Source organism: Nerophis ophidion, linkage group LG16 (assembly GCF_033978795.1).
Source record: "Nerophis ophidion isolate RoL-2023_Sa linkage group LG16, RoL_Noph_v1.0, whole genome shotgun sequence".
In the NCBI taxonomy this organism is placed as follows: domain Eukaryota; kingdom Metazoa; phylum Chordata; class Actinopteri; order Syngnathiformes; family Syngnathidae; genus Nerophis; species Nerophis ophidion.
Window position 1 is genome coordinate 50671711 of NC_084626.1, and position 13996 is coordinate 50685706.

At 41.6% G+C, this 13996-nt stretch overlaps 1 protein-coding gene across 1 annotated transcript; it reads left to right on the top strand.

Moving 5' to 3' along the window:
- Nucleotides 1-725: 725 nt before the first annotated feature.
- LOC133535527 (DNA damage-regulated autophagy modulator protein 2-like) lies at nucleotides 726-13011 on the top strand. Its single transcript, XM_061875438.1, has 8 exons — nucleotides 726-918; nucleotides 3959-4108; nucleotides 5955-6022; nucleotides 8126-8268; nucleotides 8333-8510; nucleotides 8583-8665; nucleotides 12450-12542; nucleotides 12677-13011. Exons 2-8 carry the CDS (start codon nucleotides 3978-3980, stop codon nucleotides 12788-12790), a joined length of 810 nt encoding a protein of 269 aa, XP_061731422.1. The 5' UTR covers nucleotides 726-918; nucleotides 3959-3977; the 3' UTR covers nucleotides 12791-13011.
- The last annotated feature ends 985 nt before the right edge of the window (nucleotides 13012-13996 follow it).

The window sequence follows — 13996 nt, forward strand, 5'->3', positions numbered from 1 at the left end:
CAATGCCAAGCCACGTGTTACACCAGCGTGGCTTCGTAGTAAAAGAGTGCGGGTACTTTCCTGGCCCGGCTGCAATCCAGACATGTCTCCCATTGAAAATCTGTGGCGCATTATGAAGGGTAAAATACAACAGTGGAGACCCCGGACTGTTGAACGACTAAAGCTCTACATAAAACAAAGGAAAAGAATTCCACTTTCAAAGCTTCAACAATTAGTTTTCCTCAGTTCCCAAAGGTTTATTGAGTGTTGTTAAAACAAAAGGTGATGTAACACAGTGGTGAACATGCCCTTTCCCAACTACTTTGGCATGTGTTGCAGCCATGAAATTCTAAGTTAGTTATTTGCAAAAAAAAAAAAAAAAAGATAATGAGTTTGAACATCAAATATCTTGTCTTTGTAGTGCATTCAATTGAATATGGGTTGAAAAGGATTTGCAAATCATTGTATTCCGTTTATATTTACATCTAACACATTTTCCCAACTCATATGGAAACGGGGTTTGTATAATTCACTAATCACTTCACACGGTTACTCTACTGAGATCTAGACAGCACAGACACTCGACGACACCACATAATTTGCAGACTATTATGAATCATTTGCAAAAAATATTTTTTAACCCGAATAGGTAAAATGACATCATCTCCCACGGTGGAAAAAGACTGGTTTATTTGACGTTTGTTTGTGCCTGCAAGACAAGCGTGAGGGCAGGACTAATAAAGTGGCGCATGCGTACTTCGTAGCAAGAGTGCCCTCAGTGTCATTTCAAAGAGGCGTCCCACTTTTGTAAACTACCGCGTTTGACTTTTTTTAAACATCTCTATTGATGTTTGACGGCGTCTACGGAGGCGGGGAACGTGAGCCTGAAATGCGAGACAACACACGGTCCTTACTTTGACGTTGCACCGCTCCAATAACGTGAGTGTCATTAAAGTTGATGAAAGATCAAAGGGAACAAATGCGGAAGTACAGCTAGCTAACTGCGAGCCAAAGAAATAAGGTTTTAAAGACAAAAGTTACCAAATAATGTTGTTAAGCGAATGTTTTACTAACGCCGAATTGTGCCAGTTATCCCAAACTATTCAGAAGCGTGTAATATTTCCACTTGATGGCCTCTATTTAGTGCCGGAGTATTTTTCAATGAGGTTTGGTTTCACCAGGCTGACTGCGCCAAAAACTCACTTTTAATGTCATTTAATGTTTACTGTTTGGTCGACCTCAGTTCACTTTCCATCCATCCATTTTGCACCGCTTATTCCTTATGAGGTCGCGGGGGGCACTGGTGCCTATCTCAGCTACAATCGGGCGGAAGGCGGTGTACACCCTGGACAAGTCGCCAACACAGATAGACAGACAACATTCACACACTAGGGACCATTTAGTGTTGCCAATCAATCTATCCCCAGGTGCATGTTTTTGGAGGTGGGAGGGGCCTATCCCCAGGTGCATGTTTTTGGAGGTGGGAGGGGCCTATCCCCAGTTGCATGTTTATGGAGGTGGGAGGAGCCTATCCCCAGGTGCATGTCTTTGGAGGTGGGAGGGGCCTATCCCCAGGTGCATGTCTTTGGAGGTGGGAGGAAGCCGGAGTACCCCAAGGGAACCCACGCAGTCACGGGGAGAACATGCAAACTATCAATCAATCAATCAATCAATGTTTACTTATATAGCCCTAAATCACTAGTGTCTCAAAGGGCTGCACAAACCACTACCACATCCTCGGTAGGCCCACATAAGGGCAAGGAAAACTCACACCCAGTGGGACGTCGGTGACAATGATGACTATGAGAACCTTGGAGAGGAGGAAAGCAATGGATGTCAAGCGGGTCCAACATGATACTGTGAAAGTTCAATCCATAGTGGATCCAACACAGTCGCGAAAGTCCAGTCCAAAGCGGATCCAACACAGCAGCGAGAGTCCCGTTCACAGCGGAGCCAGCAGGAAACCATCCCAAGCGGGGGCGGATCAGCAGCGCAGAGATGTCCCCAGCCGATACACAGGCGAGCAGTACATGGCCACCGGATCGGACCGGACCCCCTCCACAAGGGAGAGTGGGACATAGGAGAAAAAGAAAAGAAACGGCAGATCAACTGGTCTAAAAAGGGAGTCCATTTAAAGGCTAGAGTATACAAATGAGTTTTAAGGTGAGATTTAAATGCTTCTACTGACTACACACAGAAAGACCCGAGCCCGGGATTGAACCCAGGACTACTCAGGACCTTCGTATTGTGAGGCAGACACACTAACCCCTCTTCCACCGTGCTGCCCAGTTCAGTTTCAGTTTATTTGGAACATGCGTACGATACAATGTGGTGCATCACACATTTCCAGTTGTTCCATTACAGCACGTCTGAAAAGGAGTAGGAAGAAGCTGAGCTTATTTAATCCAACCCCTTTTCATATTGTAGCAATTTTATCTCATGTACTTGTTCTCTGCAACAGAACAGTGAAGAAATAATACATGAATAATATACTATAGTAAGCAAACAGATATTAAGTACATAAATAATATTTGTCTCAATGAAAACAGGGTTCATTTAGACAAATATCCATCCATTTTCTACCGCTTATTCCCTTTTGGGATCGCGGGGGCGCCTATCTCAGCTACAATCGGGCGGAAGGCGGGGTACACCCTGGACAAGTCGCTACCTCATCGCAGAGCCTCATTGAGACAAATAGGGTGTATTTATTGTTTTTTAAACTTTTTTAACTGTTTTTAACTGCTTTTTATCCAACAAATTGTTCTTAGGGTAATTTGTATTTGCTATTTCAATGTGTTTTTTACTTCTGTTTTAAATGTTATTTTTTTTGTCTTTGTGGTGTACAGCCCTTTGTTCTTCAACTGTGGTTGTTTTTAAAGGGCTTTATAAATAAAGTTGGTATGGTATTAGTGGCCAAGGCATGGGTAACTTACACATCTGTGAAGGCACCATTAATGCTGAAAGGTACATACGGCTTTTGGAGCAACATATAATAAGCTATCATGGACGCCCCTGCTTATTTCAGCAAAACAATGCCAAGCCGCGTTCTACCACAGCGAGGCTTCATAGTAAAAGAGTGCCTGCCTGTAGTCCAGACCTGTCTTACATTAAAAATGTATGGTGCATTACGAAGGCTAAAATAGCAGAAGTGAGACTGTTGAACAACTTAAGCTGAACCTCAAGCAAGAATGGGGAAGAGTTCCACTTCAAAAATGTGTCTCCTCAGTTCCCAAACCTTTACTGAGTGTTGTTAAAAGGAAAGGCCATGTAACACACTGGTAAAAATTGGGGCAGGGTCTCCTCCCCAACCCGGAGATGGCATTCCACCCTTTTCTGGGCGAGAACCATGGACTCGGACTTGCACAATAGTGCACTTTGTTTTAAACTACTGTCATGGTGTTCTGTACAAAAAGTGCACTTGAGTGTTGTTTTGATATGTCATCTTAGTGACATCATGCACAATAGTGCACTTTATTTGTTTTAAACTACTGTCATGGTGTTCTGTACAAAAAGTGCACTTGAGTGTTGTTTTGATTTGTCATCTTAGTGACATCATGCACAAAAGTGCACTCATAGTTTGTTTTAAAATGTCTCTGACAATCTTGCACTTTCTGTTTTGGAAATGACATGAATGTTTGTGCCACTGCTTAATAACTGTTTCATAAATACACTTTTAGTTGTGATTTCCCTCTCTGCATGAAAGTTTAAAAGTAGCATATAATAATGCAGTATGAAGAAGAATGTTTGAATGTAGACACATAGAATCATCATACTGCTGTGATTATATGCATCAAGTGTTCATTCAAGGCTAAGGCAAAATATCCACATATATATGCTGTATCCTGACATGAGATATTAAAAAAAGGCCATATCGCCCAGCCCTCCACACAATGCACAAACATCAACAATGATAGTCCATCTACAGTACATATTTACACACTTCTTGATGTACAGTAAGAGCCTGGTTTGTGTTGCACAGGAAACAGAGGGAGGAGGTGATGTGGTGGTTCCAGCAAGGCCTCAGCTTCCTGCCGACTCTCCTGGTCATCTGGACTTGGGCGTCCTTCGTCTTCGCCTACGTGACCGCGGTGCTCCTGAGACATGTGGACCCCCTGGTCCCGTACATCAGGTAGTACTTCACATCCTGCGGACCTTTGACGCTTCTAAATCCCGTCTCTGATCGTCTCGACTGCGCCTAGTTACGGTTGCTAAGCTGTGATTGGACAACCAGACTTGGGAGCACGAGATGATGACATTGTTGTATTTTTGGTTAAAAACCCCAAATATGTCTCAGTATCCTCTAGTGTGGTCCAGATACTAATATTTTGGTACCTTTATAAATAAAAGGGACCACAAAAGATGTCATTATTGGCTTTATTTGAACAATTATTATTGTAATTTAGTCCTTCAATAAAATAGTGAACATAAGTGAAGTGAATTATATTTATATAGCGCTTTTCTCTAGTGACTCAAAGCGCTTTACATAGTGAAACCCAATATCTAAGTTACATTCAAACCAGTGTGGGTGGCACTGGGAGCAGGTGGGTAAAGTGTCTTGCCCAAGGACACAACGGCAGTGACTAGGATGGCGGAAGCGGGAATCGAACCTGCAACCCTCAAGTTGCTGACACGGCCGCTCTACTAACCGAGCTATGCCGCCCCAACAAACTACACAACTTGTCATTTAGTAGTAAGTAAACAAACAAAGGCTCCTAAATAGTCTGCTGACATATGCAGTAAAATCCATCCATCTTCTTCCGCTTATCCGAGGTCGGGTCGCGGGGGCAGCAGCCTAAGCAGGGAAGCCCAGACTTCCCTCCCCCCAGCCACTTCGTCCAGCTCTTCCCGGGGGAATCCCGAGGCGTTTCCATATTGTGTCATTTATCATTCTATTATTTTCTCAACATTCTGAGGGACAAACTGTAAAAATGGATTATTAATCTATTTACTGTTAATATCTTGATTCTTTTCTGTTTTAACATGTTCAATCTACACTTTTGTTAAAATGTAATAATCACTTATTCTTCTCTTCTTTGATACTTGACATTAGTTTTGGATGATACCACACATTTAGTTATCGATCCGATACCAGGTAGTTACAGGATCGTACATTGGTCATATTCAAAGTCCTCATGTCTCCAGGGACATATTTACTGACTTTATAAACATAATACAAATTTTTTCAAAAGGAAAAAAGATGCTGTGATGATAAAAAAATATCAATGTAGTTATAATAGAAATGCTATTGTACTTGGTATCATTACAGTGGACGTCAGGCATCTGTTTACATTGTGACGCCGGTGAGTTATTGTATCCTACGGTGTGTAGTGAAGCATGTTTAGCTTTTCCGCGTCCTCCAGTGATAATGGAACTTGTAAGAAACTTACTTTATCAGTCGCCATGGAGGCGAAGATTAGTGATTTAGAAGTAGCTAAAATACAAACTTCCAAGGTGCGTTTTATTGTTATAACTTCACCTTTATCGTCAGTTTTTAGACTTCCTAAGGTGTGTAGTGAACCATGTTTTAGCTAGTCCTCGTCCTCCAGTGATAACGATACTTTTAAGAAACTGACTTTCTTTTTTAAAACAGCTCTTCCTGAGGATATTTCAGTGTTATAATTTCACCTTTATCTTTACTTTTTACACCGAAATGCGTCCATTCTCCGTTTTCTGTCTAGCCACTCTCTGCTTGCAAGTACTCTCTGTGTGTGTGTGTGCGCGCGCGGCCGAACATGCTCCTCTGCTCGTAAAACCAGCAATGTCATGACGTGACGACGCGCTGTCATGCCTGTTAAAAAAAAATAGAGGCGAGAGGGACCGGTACTTTTTAAAGGCAGTATAGTACCGAATATTACTGATTACTGATTGATACTATGCTAGTAGCAGTATATTGTACAACCCTAGTATCCTCAAATGTAGTGGATGAGTGCCATAGATGGTAAGTGCTGATGTTGAATTGTCTTCTCTGTTTGCAGCGACACAGGAACCATGGCGCCAGAGAGGTGCGTGTTTGGCTTCATGCTGGACGTATCTGCCTTTTTAGGTAAGTGCCAAACACTAAACGTAGCGTGTACTAGGAGACAACAATGTGAAATACTCAAACACTTAGCTAGTGAGTGCAACAACTCCAGCAAAGTGAAGTTTTCCTGCTCACTCCGGCGTTTCAATCATGCGTTCATCAAATAGGAATACAGATGTATTCACCACTTTGAGATGACATCCTGACAAGATGGTTGCATTTGTGTCTAATTATTGGGGTGTTTTTCAAAGTTAATTTTCAACTATGCACGCAGGTCATTTACAGTGATTTATCGTAATCAATCCAATATGCACAAGTGTGATTCATTTAAATCACTAATTGAATTGCCTTTGAAGGTCAAGGCAAGTGTTGCTTTAAAGGGGAACATTATCAGCAGACCTATGTAAGCGTCAATATATACCTTGATGGCGCAGAAAAAAGACCATCTATTTTTTTAACCGATTTCCGAACTCTAAATGGGTGAATTTTGGTGAATTAAACGCCTTTCTGTTTAACGCTCATGTGGTGATGACGTCAGAACGTGACGTCGCCGAGGTAACACACCCGCCGTTTTCATTTTCAACACATTACAAACACCGGGTCTCAGCTGTATTATTTTCCGTTTTTTCGACTATTTTTTGGAACCTTGGAGACATCATGCCTCGACGGTGTGTTGTCGGAGGGTGTAACAACACTAACAGGGAGGGATTCAAGTTGCACCACTGGCCCCAAGATGCCAAAGTGTCTGCCGCCAGACCCCCATTGAATGTGCCAGAGTGTCTCCACATTTTACCGGCGATGACAGACATGATAACCTGCATGGATAACCTGCAGATGCACACCTGGCGCAGTCATATGTCCCAGCATGCACCACGCGCTTCTTCTCCTACGGGGGAAAATGAAATCGGCGGCTGCTTACCGTAGTTGTGAGACTTGTTGCGGCTCAATATTGGTCCATAAAAAAGGCGCACCGGATTATAAGGTGCACTCTCAGCTTTTGAGAAAATTTTAGGTTTTTAGGTGCGCCTTATAGTGCGGAAAATGCGGTAGATAACTCCATATGTGTGCATTCGTAGTTTTGATGTGACTATCTGCAATGGCTTCACGGTGGCAGAGGGGTTAGTGCGTCTGCAGTCCTGGGTTCAATCCCAGGCTCGGAATCTTTCTGTGTGGAGTTTGCATGTTCTCCCCGTGAATGCGTGGATTCCCTCCGGGTACTCCGGCTTCCTCCCACTTCCAAAGACATGCACCTGGGGATAGGTTGATTGGCAACACTAAATTGGCCCTAGTGTGTGAAAGTAAGTGTGAATGTCATCTGTCGATCTGTGTTGGCCCTGCGAAGAGGTGGCGACTTGTCCAGGGTGTACCCTGCCTTCCGCCCGATTGTAGCTGAGATAGGCGCCAGCGCCCCCCGTCACCCCAAAAGGGAATAAGCGGTAGAAAATGGATGGATATCTGCAATGTAAATAATCATGTATGTATGTATGTGTGCATGTGTGTATGTGTATGTATATATGTATGTGTGTATGTATGTATGTGTGTGTGTGTATGTATGTGTGTGTATGTGTGCATGTATATATGTGTGTGTGTGTGTATGTATGTATGTGTGTGTGTGTATGTATGTATGTGTGTATGTGTGTGTGTGTATGTATGTGTGTGTGTGTGTGTATGTATGTATGTGTGTGTGTGTGTGTATGTATGTATGTAGTAGATCACCTCGACTTGGTCATTTGAAAAGTATCTGGCCTGCTGAAAAAGGTTGTGCACCCCACATGTTTTGCTACGCTGGATTTAAATATATTTCCGGGGTGATGGTTTATCAAGTAGCTCATATTTCCCGCAGTGTGCCGTATCGCCGCTCCCACCAAGAGACTTTCCTCCACTCGCGGCGAAGGTGGTGCACTTTGCTTTGCGGTACGCCAACTTTATTACCGCCGCCCAAAGAAGTTCTGTTCCCGCCAGGGTTTGTTTGTCGGTTTGTGAGCAACAAAACTCCCCAAAAAAAGTTCCTCTTATCTACTATTAGCACACTTGTCTGTCACATCTGTACACATCCCAGCAAATGTCAAATATGGAGCTTCCTGTCCTTCCACCTGCTGTGTGAATCAAAGGGTATGTTGCCTGCAGGCATGGCCACCGTGTACGTGCGCTACAAACAAGTGGAGGCGCTGACAGACAACAACGAGCGCCGCATCCTCAAAGTCAACCGCTTGGGTTTGCTGCTGGGTCTCTGCAGCTCCTTGGGGATGTGTGTGGTGGCCAACTTCCAGGTGAGTTCTCCTGTGGGTGTGGGTGTGGAGTCTTTGAACACATGATGTGTGTGTGAGAGCGCAGAAGACCACGCTGTTCTCGGTTCACCTGCTGGGGGCGGTGCTCACCTTCGGCGTGGGAGCCATGTACATCCTGGTGCAGACGCTGCTGTCGCACTACATGCAGCCTCACGTGCACAGCAGGGGCGTCTTCCTGCTGCGTCTCGCCATCGGCCTTTGGACCCTCGGCAGCGTCCTCAGCAGTATCCTTCCATGCCAAGCGTGACCATGACCCTGCAAGACCGCGGTTGTGCCTTCCTTAGGTGTCCTCTCAGTGTTTGTGTCGTCCGTGGTCATGTACAGCAGCCTGCCTGGAGTGGACGTCACGCACAAGCTGCACTGGACGCCTGGAGAGACGGTGCGTTGCATCAGCACTTAGTCCAATTTGTTCATTTACTGTGGGAATGTCAGAGAATCAAAGAGTTATGCCTGAAAACAACAAAAGAAGCATTCACATTCCTAAATATAAACATCCCAATGACATTGACAACTTGTATTCTTGTGATCTGCATCACTTTAGTCACGTCTCATCAAAGAGTAAACATGCATTTCATTCAAAATGCATCACAACAAAAAGAGTAATATTAAAAGAAATGATAGTCCAACTCATACTGACTGGTATACACACTTACTGGTATGCACACATAATACACACTTACTGGTATGCACACATAATACACACTTACTGGTATACACACATAATACACACTGACTTGTATACACATATAAAAATACTGACTGGTATACACACAACAAATACTGACTGGTATACACACAACAAATACTGACTGGTACACACACTGGCCCATTACCCCCTGCTTTACACTCATCCAAGGTTGGAATTGGGGGTGAAAAAAACAAAAAATTATTCCTGGGCGTGGCCACTGCTGCTGCCCACTGCTCCCTTCACCTCCCAGGGGGTGATCAAGTGATGGGTCAAATGCAGAGAATAATTTAGCCACACCTAGTGTGTGTGTGTGACTATCATGGGTTCTTTAACTTTATAATAAATACTGACCGGTATACACACAACAAATACTGACTGGTATACACACATAATAAATACTGACTGGTATACACACATCAAATACTGGCTGGTATACTCACAGAATACATGCTGACTGGTATACACACATAATACATACTCACTGGTTCACACACATAAATACTGACTGGTATACACACAATACATACTCACAGGTATACACACATAACACATATTGACTGGTGTGCACACATAATAAAAACTAACTGGTATACACACATAATACTGAAGGTAAACACGCATAATACATACTGACTGGTATACACGTATAAAAATACTGACTGGTATACACACACTACATACTGACTGGTTTAACACACATAACACATACTGACTGGTACACACACATTTGATACTCATTGGTATACACACATTAGATACTCACTGGTATACACACATAACAAATACTGACTGGTATACACACAACATATACTGACTGGTATACACACACATTAAATACTGACCGGTATACACACACATTAAATACTGACTGGTATACACACACATTAAATACTGACTGGTATACACACATAAATACTGACTGGTATACTCACATAAATACTGACTGGTATACTCAAGCTATGGAAATGATATGAGTAGACAAAACTGCATTTAGTTGAGATAATAATGAGTACATATAATAAAGAGTGATATATATATATATATATATAGGAATATGGCATCCATTATTTAAATGTGACTATTAAATGAACCTACAATTACTTATTTTTATCTTTCTGTAAAATATTGTAGGTAATGTGTTGTTGATGAGATGTGATGCGAGTGTAAGTCACACTATTGTTTATCTTTTTAAATGTTTGTAATTTTCTATACACGACTGTGATGATTATGTAAAGGAGGGATTTCTAATCACTGCTATGTTGGAACTCTTACGAATATTGTTACTGTAGTTGATATTAATCATTTTTGTTTGACCACCCTTGGATTGTTTTGTGTCATGTTTGTAAATGTGTTATACTTATATAGCATTTTTATACCTCCAATGTACTATGTGTGTATGCCAGTCAGTATTTGGTATGTGTGTATACCAGTCCGTGTGTATTGTGTGTATACCAGTCAGTATTTTTTGTGTGTATACCTGTCAGTATTTGGTATGTGTGTATACCAGTCCATGTGTATTATGTGTGTATACCAGCCTGTATGTGTTGTGTGTATACCGGTCGGTATGTATTATGTGTGTATACCAGTCCATGTGTATTATGTGTGTATACCAGTCTGTATGTGTTATGTGTGTATACCAGTCGGTATGTATTATGTGTTTATACCAGTCAATGTGTATTATGTGTGTATACCAGTCAGTATTTTTTGTGTGTATACCTGTCAGTATTAGGTATGTGTGTATACCAGTCCATGTGTATTGTGTGTGTATACTAGTCTGTATGTATTATGTGTTTATACCAGTCCGTGTGTATTATGTGTGTGTATCAGTCAGTATTTTTGTGTGTATACCAGTCAGTATTTGGTATGTGTGTATAGCAGTCCGTGTGTATTATGTGTGTATACCAGTCAGTATTTTTGTGTGTATACCTGTCAGTATTTTTGTGTGTATACCTGTCAGTATTTTTGTGTGTATACTTGTCAGTATTTTTGTGTGTATACCAGTCAGTATTTGGTATGTGTGTATACCAGTCTGTGTGTATTATGTGTGTGTACCAGTCAGTGTGTAGTATGTGTGTATACCAGTCGGTATTTGTTGTGTGTATATCAGTCAGTATGTGTTGTGTGTATACCAGTCAGTATTTATGTGTGTGTACCTGTCAGTATTTTTGTGTGTATACTTGTCAGTATTTTTGTGTGTATACTTGTCAGTATTTTTGTGTGTATACCAGTCAGTATTTGGTATGTGTGTATACCAGTCTGTGTGTATTATGTGTGTGTACCAGTCAGTGTGTAGTGTGTGTGTATACCAGTCGGTATTTGTTGTGTGTATATCAGTCAGTATGTGTTGTGTGTATATCAGTCAGTATGTGTTGTGTGTATACCAGTCAGTATTTATGTGTGTGTACCGGTCTGTATCCTGTATGTGTGTGTATACCAGTCAGTATTTGGTATGTGTGTATACCAGTCAGTATGTATTATGTGTGTGTACCAGTCAGTATTTGGTATGTGTGTATACCAGTCAGTATGTATTATGTGTGTGTACCTGTCAGTGTTTGGTATGTGTGTATACCAGTCAGTATGTATTATGTGTGTGTACCAGTCAGTATTTGGTATGTGTGTATACCAGTCAGTGTGTATTATGTGTGTACACCGGTCTGTAATTTTTTGTGTGTATACCAGTCGGTATTTGTTGTGTGTACATCAGTCAGTATGTGTTGTGTGTATACCAGTCAGTATTTATGTGTGTGTACCAGTCTGTATCCTGTATGTGTGTGTATACCAGTCAGTATTTGGTATGTGTGTATACCAGTCAGTATGTATTATGTGTGTGTACCTGTCAGTTTGGTATGTGTGTGTACCAGTCAGTATTTGGTATGTGTGTATACCAGTCAGTATGTATTATGTGTGTGTACCAGTCAGTTTGGTATGTGTGTGTACCAGTCAGTATTTGGTATGTGTGTATACCAGTCAGTATGTATTATGTGTGTGTACCAGTCAGTATTGGGTATGTGTGTATACCAGTCAGTATTTGGTATGTGTGTATACCAGTCAGTATGTATTATGTGTGTGTACCAGTCAGTATTCTGTATGTGTGTATACCAGTCAGTATGTATAATGCGTGTATAAGGACTTCGACACTATTTCTACATTCACCCATTCACACCCTGAAGGCGGGAGCTGCCATGCAAGGCGCTACCCGCGACCCATCAGGAGCAAGGGTGAAGTGTCTTGCTCAAGGACACAACAGACTTGACGAGGTTGGTAGAAGGTGGGGATCGAACCAGGAACCCTCAGGTTGCTGGCACGGCCACTCTCCCAACGGCGCTGCGTCGTCCTCTTAATTCCTCAGTTGATTGCTACTCTGAATGTTGCTGGGCTGGGTTTGCTTTTGGAATTGTATTATTATTATTGTGTTGTGTATTATTTAGTTGGACTGATGAACTGCAACACAGGTGTGATGTGTTTGCATGTGCAGGGCTACACGCCTCACCTCATCAGCACCGTCTGCGAGTGGTCTCTGGCCTTCTCCTTCATCAGCTTCTTCCTCACCTACATACGAGACTTCCAGGTACTTCCATTTCCTACCGCTTGTCCCTTTTGGGATCACGGGGGGTGCTGGAGCCTATCTCAGCTCCATTTGGTACTTGTCCACGTCCTTTCAAACTCTTCACGCCCTCACCTTTTTCCCCCCCCTCCTACCAGAAAATTACTCTGCGGGCCGAGGCGGACGTACAGAGCACTCACCTGTACCACTGGTCACGTGACGACAAGCCCCGGGTGTCTGAGTCGTCGCCGCTGCTGTCGGGAGCCCCCTGATCCAAAAAGTACACCTCCGCTACACAAAACTATCTTTTCTCCTCTCCGCTTGCTTTTTCCTCGGCTGCAGTAAAGGTGGCACCTAGACCTTGTCAGGGTTGCATTTCATTTGTGTATTTATTCCCATTCTAAATTGAATAATCCATTTTGAGAATATATCTCATAAGAAAAAAAATTTTGATTATGAATCCATTTTTGGATTAAAGACATTACCCAACTGATATTGGTATTGTTATTATTATTGATACTGTTGCTTTTAAAATATATGTATATATGTATAGATATTTAGTTTCTCCTTGTATTCAACAAGTTTTGTATTTCTTTTCGATTACTTTGTAAATCTCTATCCTAAGTTTTGTAAAGCTGGGATCAGGTTTATGCTCGCATAATAGCTATATTTGTAGGTTTAAACTTAAATCATATATTTTGATACTCGGGCTATCTTAGAAGCATGTTAACTTTTCCTATTTCATCATGCTAATGTTAGCCTGCTAACTAAGTTTTGTATTTCTTCTCGATTGCCTTGTAGGTCTGTATTTTAAGTTTTGTAAAGCTGGGATCGGGTTTATGCTCGCATAATAGCTATATTGTAGGTTTAAACCTAAAAAAACATATTTTGGTACTCGGGCTATCTTAGAAGCGTGTTAACTTTTCCTATTTCATCATGCTAATGTTAGCATGCTAACTAAGTTTTGTTTTTATTCTTTATCTTAAGTATTGTAAAGCTGGGATCGGGTTTATGCTCGCATAATAGCTATATTGTAGGTTTAAACCTAAAAAATCATATATTTTGATACTTGGTCTATCTTAGAAGCATGTTAACTTTTCCTATTTCATCATGCTAATGTTAGCATGCTAACTAAGTTTTGTATTTCTTCTCGATTGCTTTGTAGGTCTCTATTTTAAGTTTTGTAAAGCTGGGATCGGGTTTATGCTTGCATAATAGCTATATTGTACGCTTAAACCTAAAAAAACATATTTTGGTACTCGGGCTATCTTAGAAGCATGTTAACTTTTTCTATTTCATCATGCTAACGTAAACATGCTAACAAAGTTTCTGGATTGCTTTGTAAATCTCTATCTTACTAAGTGTTGTAAAGCTGGCCTCAGGTTTATGCTCGCATAATAGCTTTATTTGTAGGTTTAAACCTAAAAAATCATATATTTTGATACTCGGGCTATCTTAGAAGCATGTTAACTTTTCCT